At 34.1% G+C, this 14,522-nt stretch overlaps 1 protein-coding gene across 1 annotated transcript; it reads right to left on the reverse strand.

Annotated features, from left to right (window-relative positions):
• Nucleotides 1-4,152: 4,152 nt before the first annotated feature.
• On the reverse strand, nucleotides 4,153-8,024 carry LOC131933372 (beta-1,4-galactosyltransferase galt-1-like). The gene is made up of 3 exons (XM_059290152.1): nucleotides 7,936-8,024; nucleotides 5,803-6,033; nucleotides 4,153-5,107 (listed from the first exon to the last, which is right to left on the reverse strand). The coding sequence occupies exons 1-3, from the start codon at nucleotides 8,022-8,024 to the stop codon at nucleotides 4,153-4,155; spliced, it is 1,275 nt and encodes a 424-aa protein (XP_059146135.1).
• Nucleotides 8,025-14,522: the final 6,498 nt, after the last annotated feature.

Raw genomic sequence — 14,522 nt, forward strand, 5'->3', positions numbered from 1 at the left:
TCCATGAAAATGTTCGGGTGTACGTTTACGTACATGCACACGTACACGCACACGTACACGCACACGAACACGCACACGTACACGCACACGTACACGCACACGTACACGCACACGTAAACGCACACGTGCACGCACACGTACACGCAGACGTACACGCACACGTACACGCACACGTACACGCACACGTACACGCACACGTACACGCACACGTACACGCACACGTACACGCACACGTACACGCACACGTACACGCACACGTACACGCACACGTACACACACACGTAAACTTAAACGTATTATATAGAGTTTTTTTGTAATTTCAAGATTCCACAATCAAGTGAATGTATAATTAATTTTTTAAAAATATACTTTATTGTCGCTTTTCTTTTAAATGTATTTAATACTACAATTGATTGCAGAGGCAAAATAAGATAAGTATGATACAAAATTAAGGAAATGTGCTCTGCCACTTTTTTAATATTAAAGGGTTTCTGGTACAGGTAAATAAAATATAATCTTCAGAGCAAACTAGCACAGTGAGATATATTTAACAAGTATATTTTACGCAATTGAAGCAACGTGGGAAAATCAGAAATGTGGCTTAGTAGATACCGCGCAAAAAGAAAAAAAAAAGAAATATAAAGCAACAGAGGTGGTGTGGTATGTAGACGATAAGCATTTTTGAACTATGACACTGGGTTTATATTCAAAAGGAACATTTAGATACAATTCAAAAACGTTTTGAAAATCAGCCATGCTCGCAGGCAAAAGACGCAAATGAAAATACGGACTTGCATACATTGGTGCAGTTTAAAAATATATAGCATTAATAGCGTGCTTAAAGATTTAAGATTTCAGTAAACTTTGTTTAGAAACTGCGTTTCAGCCTTTGAGACTAAATAGTTTTGAAAATCATTTATTAACGTTGGAATTTAAAAGGTTGTTATTGAGTGAAGTGTCTAGAAATGTAATTTTTGAACCCGACTAGACGACCAGTTTCAAGTTCGGAAAAGGACTTTTAAAAAAAGAGTGTCTCACACGCTGTAGACTCAGTTTGAGTTCATATGGTTCATACGTTATTTACTTCGGGACAGTGGCGTAGCGAGATGGGGGTGGGGGCGGACGGCGGACCGCACCGGGTGACACCATTTAGGGGGGTGACACCAAGGCAAAACATAGCATAATATATAGAGAAAAATGACAATTCCACTTAATTAAGTGATTAATTCGAGTGTTAAAAAGTCTTTTAAGAGTAAATTTGACAAATCCCAACAAGGTTGGAGGAGGAGGGGTGCAAATCGAAAATTGCAAGTTTGTCCCCGGGCGCCTCTGGGGGGGTGCCACCATTAAGTGCCGCGCCGGGTAACACCCGACCTCGCTACGCCACTGCTTCGGGATATGAAGGGAAGATGTGGTCAGCTCTTAGAGGGGGGAGGGGGTTATAACTGTATAAATCATTGTACTCGTTGAATAGAATTTGTTGATTAATATTTGAAATGTTAATATTTGCAAAACGTTTTTGATATTTGCATTTATCATATTAATAAGTCGTAAATCTTCCTTGGGATCTTGGCCTCTATTTCTGTTTCCTTCATCTCTCACTTGAGTATTTTTGCTAGGGTTTAACCGTAAATGATGTCACACTCTGGCAGAGGACAGTTTTAGGAAGTGTGACGGAAGATTTTGCCATAATGTTAGAACCAAAATTTAAGCAGTTTTTTGCATTGGTAATGTATATATATCTATATATCTATATATATATATATATATATATATATATATATATATATATATATATATATATATATATATATATATATATATATATATATTAATGAAAATATATTTAGGACTACTCAACGTTGACCATTCTTAGTAAATAATTTAGTAAACAAAAATGTGTTTACTTAGTGGTCACAAGGTCGGCCATCAACCTGTACGTTTTCTGAAGGTGTCAGTCACTCAACCGCTTACCCCCTCCCCCTCACCCTCCAACATATACACATACGCACACGCATACGCGTGGGACGGAGTGGTCTAGCGGTAGAGAGCTGGACTGCTAACCCGTAAGTCTCGAGTTCGAATCCGGGTTCAAGTCAGTAGACCGTCCCTGAGTCCACCCAACTCTGATGGGTACCTAACTCACGTTAGGGAGAGTAAAGGCGGCTGGGCATAGTGCTGACCACACTATCTCTTCATATGCCGAGGTCACAGAAACAAGTGAACTCTACTTCACTTGCCCCATAGACCGTCAGGTTTGAAAGGGAAACTTTACTTTTTACTTTACTTACACGCATACGCATTCGCATACGAATACGCATAGAATAAAGCGAATACATTTTCAATATTCAATACGGTTTTCTTGTTATTATAACAAGGTAGTATTACAAAATTTAACTAGTAAAAAAACGTAAGACCATAAAGAGAAATTCGCCAGAGTGAATTCAAAATTGCTGTTCAATATCCATAGCGCTCATGGAAAGGCTCGGGGCGCCAAATAGCACCATGTGGGAGTGTCGGACGACGCTCTGGATTCGATGTATTTAGGTACTATAGTAACCTTTCTTATCCATAGTCTATCGCACTGTTTAAAATGAACGTATGCACCATATTACTCACGGAAGGTCCAGGGCGCCAAATAGGGGCGCCTGCAGACGTGCCTGATTCAATTTAGTGAACGACTATAGTACCCCCAGCTTGTCCGCAAACTGAAAGATATAAGTAAACATATAGGGCATTTAGGAGCGGCTTCTAAACTGTTAAACAGGTCATCTGATTATAGCAGTGTTTCCCAAACATGTTGGACCCACTTCACCCTTAGGAAAAAAATTTCACCCCCATCCGCTCTAATTACTGAAATCTGTAAACAGAGACATGTAATAAATATATGTGTCTGAACCATATATTAAAGTGAGCATTTAAAGAAATTGAAAAAAGCATTAGCAGTCTGTTCTGTGTCATAAGTTGTACGTCGTTTAGTAATGTCGTTAAGTATAGGCGCCATAGTGGGGGGTATAAAACATGCGATATGCCAAACGTTTAAGTGCTGCATGATTGTGTAGCGTTTGATAGATGTCAGAGGTGAGCTGCTACAGTAGAAACGGTTTTTGTAATATGATACTATTCCTCTTTGGTAGGCCTACTTGTTTCTCCTTTTATAACGACTCTAAACACTTCAGACGGAGTGATGTTTATTTCTCTGTTGAATGATTCAGTAAATATACACAGCAGTTAACTAAAAGATTTTGAACTGAAAGATATCGTTTGAAAGAAACATAACTTTTTAATTACCTCCTTGTTGCTAGTCGTGTTATTTCTAACATATTGTTCAAGGAAAATGACAGACCACATATTATGTTATAACCAGTTATATGTGTACAGGAATTGGTTTCTAAATGCAAAAAAGGAAATAAAAATAGTATACATTGTGGGTCAATAAAAATAATGTTATTTGTATTTTAAAAAAAAACAAATGAAAACGAATATGTTCGAGACAATGTGTTGTATGTTAAAGAAAATCTTTCAACATCAGCTTGGCTCGGAATTTAGTTGATGCATAGAGGTTCTTAAATAAAGTGAAAGTGAAGTACAACAAAACTATATAAGATAATTATAACAGAAAAACACTTCAAGATTTATTTGCCATACAATCTAGTTTATTGAAAATTTCAATACTTTTGTCATTTTTTTTTACTCTTAAAAAAGTACAAATTTTAATTGTCGAAATTAATTACAAAATCAGTATTAAAAATAAATTACACTAGATATTGTGCATATTAAATACCGATAAAAAGTGTTTATCATTTTAAAATAACTGGTCTGATTGTTTTTTTTACAGTTGAAATGGCGAACTTTTTGAAAATATAGCAAAAGCTCAAGGGGCAAATTATATGGTTTTCAAAGTTATAAATCATCTTTATAGTAATCTTTATTTTTGAAAATGTACGTGGTCCCAGTTGGTTGGCAATCTTCTAAAAAAAAAATAATAGTTATGATGCTGTTAATGTACGAAATATCAGCGATACATATTGTATACGTTAAAGTCAGCCTCATAAAGTTTGCAATTTGTTTTTTAAAATATTATTTTTAATATCGTGTCTATTTTTGAGTTCACTAAATGTAATTGATGTTACATGGGTGATTTTCTATTCACTATGACTGGTCATTTTGCTTAAATTTGTGAGATGATTTCTTGAATTTAGTTACCAGCAACGGGTATGTGAGTTGTTTAAATCTAAGTGCTGACGTATCTGTGATGTTGCAAGGTTTTATATTCCTGTGATGATGAACAATGGCCAAATGGTTGCTTACCACAGTGTGGGTAACTCTGTCCCTGTGTGTGTGTGTGTAGTGGATTCCGCTTACAATAATGCGTTCTGGCCTTACAATGGTTTTCGTTCTCAACTTAAACTTGTAAACATTATATTGTCTTTCAACCTGGTAAAATGGAAAAATTAAATGGCTTTTAAAGAATGTTTCCTCTTCTGCTGTGATAGAGAAATTTTTCTTGATCTCCTCCCACAAGGTGGAGTTTGACAAACTCTGAAAATAAGCAGATTCGAAAGTAAAAGACCCCAAAGTTGTTGCATTGGCCTTGTGTTGACTTTGATATTCAAGTTCAGCTGCCTCGATCAGGTCTGACCAGGTCATGTGATGGTTTGGTATGATGAATTCGTCAGTATCTTGTATGACCACGTACTGTGAAACGAATCTGTTGCGGTACACACAGTCGTTGACCGCGCTCATCTGACCGTAGTACCAAATCTCTGAGATAATAGGTAAAGGTAACGGCCACTGCAGGACAGTGAGGATACCTTCATCCTGATAGTGACGCAGCATTACGTCCACTTCATGAGAGATGCTGTAGTTGTAGATAAAGAAATGTTGGGCTCCAAGGATTCTGTTAATCTCAATAGCCTGGATGATCCTGGTGATGCTATTGTATCTGAAGAAAACGGCGAAACACACTGTAAAGTTTCTCTCTTTCTGTTTAGGGTACGTAATCTCTACAAGATTCCTCGAAGTGACGTTATCATCAAATGTGATAGATATGGCCGTTGGCTTAAAATTTTTGTGTACAACACACTCAATCATCATCGCTGTATACCTGTAACACAAATTAATTTTAAATTGATCCACCAATTGTTATAAAAGTACTGTAGAACAAGATCATATTATGTTGCTAGAAACACAATTGTTTAAATATTCTAAAATCTATGTAATACAGAGCATTTCTCCTAGATGGCTTGCTGTCTCCGCTATCAAACCTTATTACCCGGCGGTTAGAATTCGTGACTTTCGCGTTAGCAGCTATGAGCTTTACCGACCCGTACACGCCGTATCAGGCTCAGTTCTGATTATACAGTTGACCATTTATATTATAATTAAACTATATTAAATGATATGTTATTTACACAATTGTTTGTAGATAATTCAGACAGCATATTTTCGAAGTCTTCATATCCGATTTAGTTAGTTATGCAAAAATTAAAAAGCGATCAATTTTTGGCTTGTTAAAAATGTTAACTAAACATGCGTTGCGCTGGGTATTAAATTAGACTTAAAATAAAGTAGCAAAAATAATATATGTAACAATAACTGAATTCAAAGACAAGGTTATGTTTATGGTAGTGTTTTTGGGCACATATAGTAGCAACACAAAGAGAATTATCAGTAATTGAAAGTAACTTGCGAGCAGTTCTATTTTTTATCATTTACCATAATGAAGACAGAAGGTATAATATAATAATATTTTAAAATTGTAGTAAATATTTTTCTTTAGAGTCGATTAAAAGTTCTTACGTTTTGCTATGATTATCTGGTAAAATTGTAAAATTGCCTATATCAATTGTTTTGTGTCCATCTGAACTAAGATGACAGTGGACTATATTTTGTTTGAGTAAAGCCACTCCGATTACTCTAATCACTGTCAAATTTGGTCCTATTTCGTCATAGAAGGCTGAGTAAACCCAGCCATCTTTATCGTTGATTGGCTGGAAGTTGTTTGTATGAGCTGACTGTTTTAAACCTCTGCTGAATAAAAAAATAAAGTTATCAATATTTTTTGTTAAACTGTTTTTAAGAATAAAGCTTCGTTTCTGAGCGTTAAAGTTTAAATGTAAGTTCAACAAGTTCAAGCGACATATAAAAATAATATTAATATGTATGGCAACTCGGAATATAGACATGATTTTTATTTACTTAAACTTTTAAAAATAGAATAAAATCTAGTAGAAAAAAGAATTGCGTACCAAGCGAACGCCAAAAAAATTTGCATAATAGTGCGCAATATTATTAGTACTTTATAAATTTATGTGCGTTTTTCGAGAAATCGGAAATAGCGTAAACTAATACTTCCGGTCAACGGAAATTACTCAAAATTTGAAAGGAGGTAGTGAATTTGATTTTTTACTTACATGTGAAATTTCATTTATCTATCTGAAATTGTACTTACGTTATAGGCTTTTGAAAAATTCAAAGTAGAAAAAGTACCACTTCCGGTTATCGGAAATCGCTCAAAAGTTGATCAGGATCTACGATTTTGATAAAATACCTATATATGAAATTTCATCAACCTAGCTCTAACGGTACTCAATATATCGTGTTTACACACGGACACACAGACAGACAGACACACACACAGACATACGGACAAGATTGCAAAATTATGTTTTCCCGTATCAGTGAGGTGTATAACGTCGAGATTTGTAAAAATCTCGATTTTTTTTTTGCACGATTACAATACTTTCTCTACACTTCGTATATCCGAGAAAGTAAAAAGGTGTGCTTTTTTGGAGAAAACATATGTCCAGTGTTTTTATTACTAAAATAAACCGGGAGTGATCTCCCCTAAATTTTCTCAAATATTCTAATCTAAAATTCCAGGAGATGGCAATTTGTGATATAGACAATAATTTTAATCCATTTTTACTTTTAATTGTTTTACAGAAATCTTTGTTTGTTTGTATGGAACTGGCTAATTTGGGTTACAAAAATTATTTGAAAGAATAGGTATATTCACGTAAGTTAAGTTTTTTTAGATACGCCTTTAATTCTGCGTATTTCCTAAGGTGCATAAATAGCTGAGATGAAAGTGTACTTAATACCACGCAGGTGGTGCGCGATCGAGATTCACCAAGTCAAACTTAATTTTTTATTGTTTTTTTTTTTGTGTGTGAATCTTCCGATTTTAGACGATAAAGAAAGGAACTACTTCATTCAAATTTGATTTAGATCTAGATCTATAGATCTACTCATCAAGACGTACACTATGAAACATATAATTTCATCGGTCAAACTAATACAAATTACTTAAAAACAGCGTAATGACTAATGACAATTGAATAACCAGATTTTTAAGTCGCTTAATCGGTGTGTGCCTGTGTTATGTTAAATGTGTCGGATTTTTAGCTAATTAGTTATTATTTTTGCTTTGTCACTAATATCGTTCAGCGTGTAGTAAAGCACATTGCGTTTTGACCAATAACTTTTTCATAAATTATTTTTCTCAAACAAGTACATTTTAAAATATATAGGCCTATAATTCACGTGAAACGGGTACCGATGGCTAGTATTAGAATATTCGAGAAAGTTTAGGGGAGATCACTCCCGGTTTATTAATTACTTAAACTTTTTAAAAATAGAATAGAATCTCGTATAAAAAATAATTGCGCACTAAGTGAACGCCAAAAAAATTGTATAATAGTGCGGAATATTATTAGTAATTTATATTTTGATCTAGAGTCTAGTTCTTTTTCAGGCTTTAAAAATGTTTTGTTGCTGTGTTACATTTCTACATAAGGTAAATGTTAGAAATAGATAGCTAAAAGATACTTCTTCTGAAATAAGAAATATGAATTTTTAGATTTAAATTTTATTACTCTGGGTCTTCTTACCCTTAAATGTAAGATAAAATTAAGAGTTCATTCAACTCACATATTAATTGCTTGGTCGGTTGTATTCACATAGCTTAAATCCTTTGGTAGCCTTTTTAGACGGGTGCTCTGTATATTGCCTGTTATCATATTTAGGGCTTTTAAATGACTGGGGGCCACATAAATAAACAGGAATGAAATTAATGTGAGACCACCTCCGACAGCTAGACAATATTTATTGATATTTTTAATTCTCTTTGTCGTCGTTCCTACCTGGATCTGCAAAAGACGTTTGATTATTATACATATTGAATTGGATTATATACAAGATATATATATATATATATATATATATATATATATATATATATATATATATATATATATATATATATATATATACTATATATATACTAGCGTACCCGACCCCCGCGCGTTGCCGCGGGAATAGAAGAAAGTTTGACGAAATATATTAGAAGGATTTCACCAATGCGTTACCAATCATATGTTCTTAGACGCGTGACCGTCTTTTCTAAAAATCAGTTATTTAAATGTAAACAATGCCTGCGTTTGGATCATAAATATCAGGACACGGGTTTACCTACTTACCGCATGAAAACCTTGAGTGTATATTAATCACTCACCGAAATAATATGGTAGAACACACTACGGTGACCGCCCATGTGTTAGAGACGTAGAGGCCCGCTCTCAGGAGGCCCCCCCCCCCCCCGATTACACTACGACACCTGGCTCCTTAAAATAGCATCCTGTTAACAATGATTCATATTGCGTCATTCACTAAAGTGACACAAATGAACAGGATTTGTTATTTAACACGTAAAAAAAAATATTTGACGCGTTTTAAACATCAGTGTGACTGATGCAATTTGTTAGCGTTAGTAATGGTCTATTCTTAGACGCTCGATCTCAATTTCTGTTTGGATTATCTAAAAATAGATGCTAATTGCATCATTCGCAAAGTGACGAAACCGTTTGGATTTTTTACGGACAAAAAGAAACATCCCAGTTAATAATCTAACCTTGGTTAATTGTTTTGATTATTAAAATAAAACGTATTACATGGCCCTAAGCGGCCCATGTGAGCCTTTGGGGCCAAAACAGACATTTTTATTTGCAGCCTAATCGCAATTTACCAGGGCGCCAGGGGACACGCCTGATTCAATTTAGTAAGCGTTTGTAACGCCCTATCCTATCCATTGTCTGTCACACTGTTTAGACAGAATGTACTAACCATAGCGCTCACGGGAAAGACCAGGGCGCCAAATCGCATCCTGCCGGGGGGGGGCATGCAAAATTAAATACCCCGCATCCACCACCCACATACCCCTATTCCCCCCTCCCACCCCAGAAACCTTCTCGGGAGTATTCATCAACTCCCTAAAGTTTTATGGCACCGGGATAAATTGCGTCGAACGCAAAAGTCTTTTATTTGTATATACCGTATATTGAGAAAAATCCCACCATACCGTGGCGCCACCTTTGCGAATTTTTAAAATGATTTTTTACAGAACCCTTCCCAGGAGTGTTCTAATGAAGTCCCTAAAGTTTGATGAACGTTGTGAGACAGCAATTGACATTTGTTTTTATATATCGTATACAGAGAAAAAACAGAGGGCGCCACCCTGCGAATTTGAAAATGATTTTGCGCGGAAACCTCCCCAGGAATAAATTCAACTTCTTCCCAAAGTTTCATGCCTATCGGATGAACGGCGTCACTGCAATTCACTTTTATTATTTTTATATACCAGATATAGAGGAAAATCACATCCTTCCGTGGCGCCGCCCTTGTGAAATTAAAAATGTTCTAATGAACTCACCAAAGTAAGATGGCGATCGGATGAATGGATGACCTCGACTGACCGGCGCCTTATATGAGCTATATTACGAAAAACCTTTTGCCGAACGACCCCCCTTGATATTTTGTGAGGTGGTAGAGGAACACCTAGGGGTGTCAGAAAAAACTCGGCATATCTGGGAATACTTCGTAAAGTGGTCAAACCTTACCAGAAGTACTTCCCTATATAATCTTTGTATTTTATGGGAAAAAGAGGATAAATTCAATACAAATTTTAAGGTATTTAACCACTCTGCATCTGGCTAATTTTTTGTATGTCCCTCTATAGTTGACTTGGCCGTAAGGAATAACTGTCAGTTGGACTAAAAACCTTCGACGAGGGCCAAACAATGACCGCGATTAAAATTCTCATTATATGAGATATATATAAATAAATTGAAGAACAATCCCCCTAATGTTTTGTGAGGTCGTAGACCGACCCTGAAGGGAACAAAAGCACATTATTTGCGTCGGAAGAAAATCCTAAGGGTCGTTAGATTTGTCCAGATAAAACATTGTTTATGAAATAGTAAACAAAGAATAAGTCATTCGGTATATATACAGGGGAGGTAACTTATTAAAGTAGTTGTTTTGAAATAATATTTATACTATTTCATAGAAAAAACAAAAACCACAATGTATAGCAAGATTTGAGTAATTTCCGTTTAACGGAAATAGTAAATTAAGTTTTTCCGATTTCTAAACAAACGCGTGTGAATGTATAAAGTACTTATAATGTTCCGTACTATTATACACCAAGGGCGGAACTACAGTGCCGCCAGACCCCACAATGCGGGGGGGGGGGGGGTGGCCCACGCCGTTTAGGGGGCCCACAGCCGCCCATAATAATTTTTTTTTTAATTTAAAATTAATTTTCTTGCATTTTTGACCTGATGGTTGTTTTGAAAAAAAGAATACTGTAGCTGCGGTTGGAGTATCTTTATTCTATAGACACCATCCCATGCTCTTGTATATTCTTTTTCCTACAATCAAACACACGCTGTTGTCGGCAAAATTCTTTTGAAAAAAACATCAATTGTGCGAAAGGCCGCTAGATATTAAGACGGCTTTTTGAGACCATCCCAAATTTGGTACTGATGGATAAAAGCACATCGGTGCTTTGTTGTCCCTTTTAAGTTCCTTTCTCAGACCTCCCCTCGCGCTCTTAGCCTTACAAGAAGCGAATAGATAGCGCCTCAACAACTAAGCTGGTTTGTATCGGTGGTAGTGTTGACAAACTAGCGCTCCAACAACTAATATCCAAGAAATAAAGTGCCGACATTGTTTACATTTAATAACCACTGTTCTAGAAAACAAGGCAAACGTTTCAATTAAATACACGTATGATAGCGTGTTATATATATATATATATATATATATATATATATATATATATATATATATATATATATATATATATACATATATATATATATATATATATACATATACATATATGGGGGGGGGCAAACAAATTCTTTGCGGGGTGGCCCCTTTTTTCTAGTTCCGCCACTGTTATACACATATTATTTAGCGTTCATTTGGTTCTTTTTCTACGAGAGTCCATTATTTTTTGAAAAGTATAAGTAGTTAAAAATCATGTCTATATCCCAAGTTGCCACCCCCCGTAGTGTTACATAATATTCGAGAAAGTTTAGGGGAGATTACTCCCGGTTTATTTAACGCTAAAATCATCTCATATTATTGTCATAACCTAACGCTGGTGCGGGCTATTATATTTTATGAAAGCTCGAGATTAAACATGAAAGCTTTTTTTATTATAGAAAAACGAACAATTAGGCTACTGTTTCAATGGTATGAAATTGTGCGTTCTCATATTTTTTTAATTCTTAAATTTTTCAAATCGAAAAGTATCGCGCCAAAAAAGAATTGCACACCTAAAGAACGCAAACAGTTGAAAATTAGTACTTTCTAAAGAAACATTGATTACCTCTTATGATTAATATGAAATTTATCAAGAACTACTATCGGTCATCAGAAATCACTCACAGTTTTAAAGAAAGTAGCAATTAGATCATATAACTACGTATGATATTTCGTCTATCTAATTAAAACAGTAAGCCTACTCAAGTTGTTTGTATTTTGATGAAGCTACGAATAGAGTTAATTAATAATACTTACAGATAACGGACATTATTTAAAATCATATGTGATTTAGGTGTATATATGAAATTGTATCTATGTAACTGCAACATTTTGAAAGTTATTGTGTTCCTATTTGAAAAGAGTAAAGTTCCAGTTCCGATACCGGAAATCGCTCTTATGTTGATAGAAAAATGCGAATACAATTTCATCACGACCACAATATATTTTATATTCCTTAAACGATAAAGTAGGTAGGTATAAAATGGCGAAAACTCTCAATATCCTACAGTTTTAAATAAAATAATATTCTTTGCATTGATAACATATCTTCTCAACATAATTGAATTTTACCTATATAACAATTTCAAATGTGTTCTTGTGAGTTAACAAAAATTGATGTGATTAGCTAAACACAGTTCAATAAGTTTAAGCAGCGAACACAAAACGTATAATTATCATTTAATCTTACATGATTTGAAAACTAATTTTAAAACCGTATATTTTTTGCTAACGTGTTTTTGATTGGTTCCCAGAATGATGCGCATCGGAAAAAAGAAAATTAAGCACACACATAATTCGCAAAGAGAAAAATGCGAAGCCATCCGGTGCTTGACCCTTGTCGTGGCATATGGTGTACCCTGACAACCTCCCTCCCCCCTCCCCAAAATTTTTTTTTATACCAGCGGGAGTGTAAACTCCTGGAAGGTTCAACTAAGCTGGGAGATCAGCATGAGTAGGAGTCAGGCAAAAGTTAGCACCAACGTTCTCCAGGTTTTGTTTAAATATAAGGCTAGTAAACGCATTCAATAAAGCAAAACGAAAACACAGTAGAGAAACCAAATCAAGAAGCTATATAACTATTAAACACTAGGTAAACCAGATTAATGAAACTAGTAGAAATTGAAATACAGAGCAAAAGACAAAAAATTAGAAAAATAATTTAGTATAAAAAATCGATGTAAATTAATTAAAGTAAAAATTCCGCTTTCATACCTTACGATCCATAGTGCAGTTGAATAAGGACTGTAGAAAATGGCGTAAGAGCTGCCGGGCTCACGTGTGAGCAAATAAAGAGTGTCGCTGGAAACTGATTCCGATGTTGAAGAGCGGCTGCAGCGCTTTGATCCTCATAGTCGACAAATAAACACGTCTAGTTAATGTCAAATCATATACCTGATTTACCCATACTATTTAAAACCAATATACAAATTCATAAACACACGCGGATAATTATAAACTTCTTCATCTAATGTTTTACCTTATTTGGAGCTTTTTAAAAATATGATGAGTCAACCTTATTAATTCTTACGTAATGTAGTCGCACCTAAATTGAGCCATATGTATTTGAAACTTTTCTTTAAAAAAATCCCGAACGGCTTAACAAAAGAGTGGTAGATGTTTTTTTTTTCTTGTTCAGTAGAGTGGAAAGTGGGGGGGGGGGGGGGGGGGGGGGTGGGGGGGGGGGGAAGGAGGAAGGGTTGGGGGGATGGTGTTGTATGTCAGCAATACTTGGGTCTAAAAACGAATGACACACTTATTCGATGATTTTTGCAAGCAGGCGTGACCCACTTGAGTTTTAAAAAGCTTCACTTAATTCGCTGGTGTAATTTTTTCTCGGTTACACAAAAAAATATTTTATAATAAGGGAAGTTATGCGTAATTATTCAACTAAGCTGGGAGATCAGCATGGGTAGGAGTCAGGCAAAATTTAGCACCAACGTTTTTTTAAACATAAGGCTAGTAAACGCATCTAGTAAAGCAAAACGAAAACATTTGAATTTGAATTTGAATTTGAATTTGAATTTGAATTTGAATTTGAATTTGAATTTGAATTTGAATTTGAATTTGAATTTGAATTTGAATTTGAATTTGAATTTGAATTTGAATTTGAATTTGAATTTGAATTTGAATTTGAATTTGAATTTGAATTTGAATTTGAATTTGAATTTGAATTTGAATTTGAATTTGAATTTGAATTTGAATTTGAATTTGAATTTGAATTTGAATTTGAATTTGAATTTGAATTTGAATTTGAATTTGAATTTGAATTTGAATTTGAATTTGAATTTGAATTTGAATTTGAATTTGAATTTGAATTTGAATTTGAATTTGAATTTGAATTTGAATTTGAATTTGAATTTGAATTTGAATTTGAATTTGAATTTGAATTTGAATTTGAATTTGAATTTGAATTTGAATTTGAATTTGAATTTGAATTTGAATTTGAATTTGAATTTGAATTTGAATTTGAATTTGAATTTGAATTTGAATTTGAATTTGAATTTGAATTTGAATTTGAATTTGAATTTGAATTTGAATTTGAATTTGAATTTGAATTTGAATTTGAATTTGAATTTGAATTTGAATTTGAATTTGAATTTGAATTTGAATTTGAATTTGAATTTGAATTTGAATTTGAATTTGAATTTGAATTTGAATTTGAATTTGAATTTGAATTTGAATTTGAATTTGAATTTGAATTTGAATTTGAATTTGAATTTGAATTTGAATTTGAATTTGAATTTGAATTTGAATTTGAATTTGAATTTGAATTTGAATTTGAATTTGAATTTGAATTTGAATTTGAATTTGAATTTGAATTTGAATTTGAATTTGAATTTGAATTTGAATTTGAATTTGAATTTGAATTTGAATTTGAATTTGAATTTGAATTTGAATTTGAATTT

This window comes from Physella acuta, unplaced genomic scaffold (genome assembly GCF_028476545.2).
Source record: "Physella acuta isolate Inbredline_101_S28 unplaced genomic scaffold, ASM2847654v3 ptg002479l, whole genome shotgun sequence".
NCBI classification, from domain to species: Eukaryota; Metazoa; Mollusca; class Gastropoda; family Physidae; genus Physella; species Physella acuta.

What these genes read in the sequence shown, in the direction of transcription:
- LOC131933372 (XM_059290152.1), bottom strand. Translation starts at nt 8,024, where the DNA reads ATGATAACAGGCAATATACAGAGCACCCGTCTAAAAAGGCTACCAAAG. An exon ending in ACCGACCAAGCAATTAATAT is followed by an intron (nt 6,034 to 7,935) that starts GTGAGTTGAATG and finishes TTTTTTATTCAG; the next exon opens with CAGAGGTTTAAAACAGTCAG. An exon ending in CCAGATAATCATAGCAAAAC is followed by an intron (nt 5,108 to 5,802) that starts GTAAGAACTTTT and finishes TTTGTGTTACAG; the next exon opens with GTATACAGCGATGATGATTG.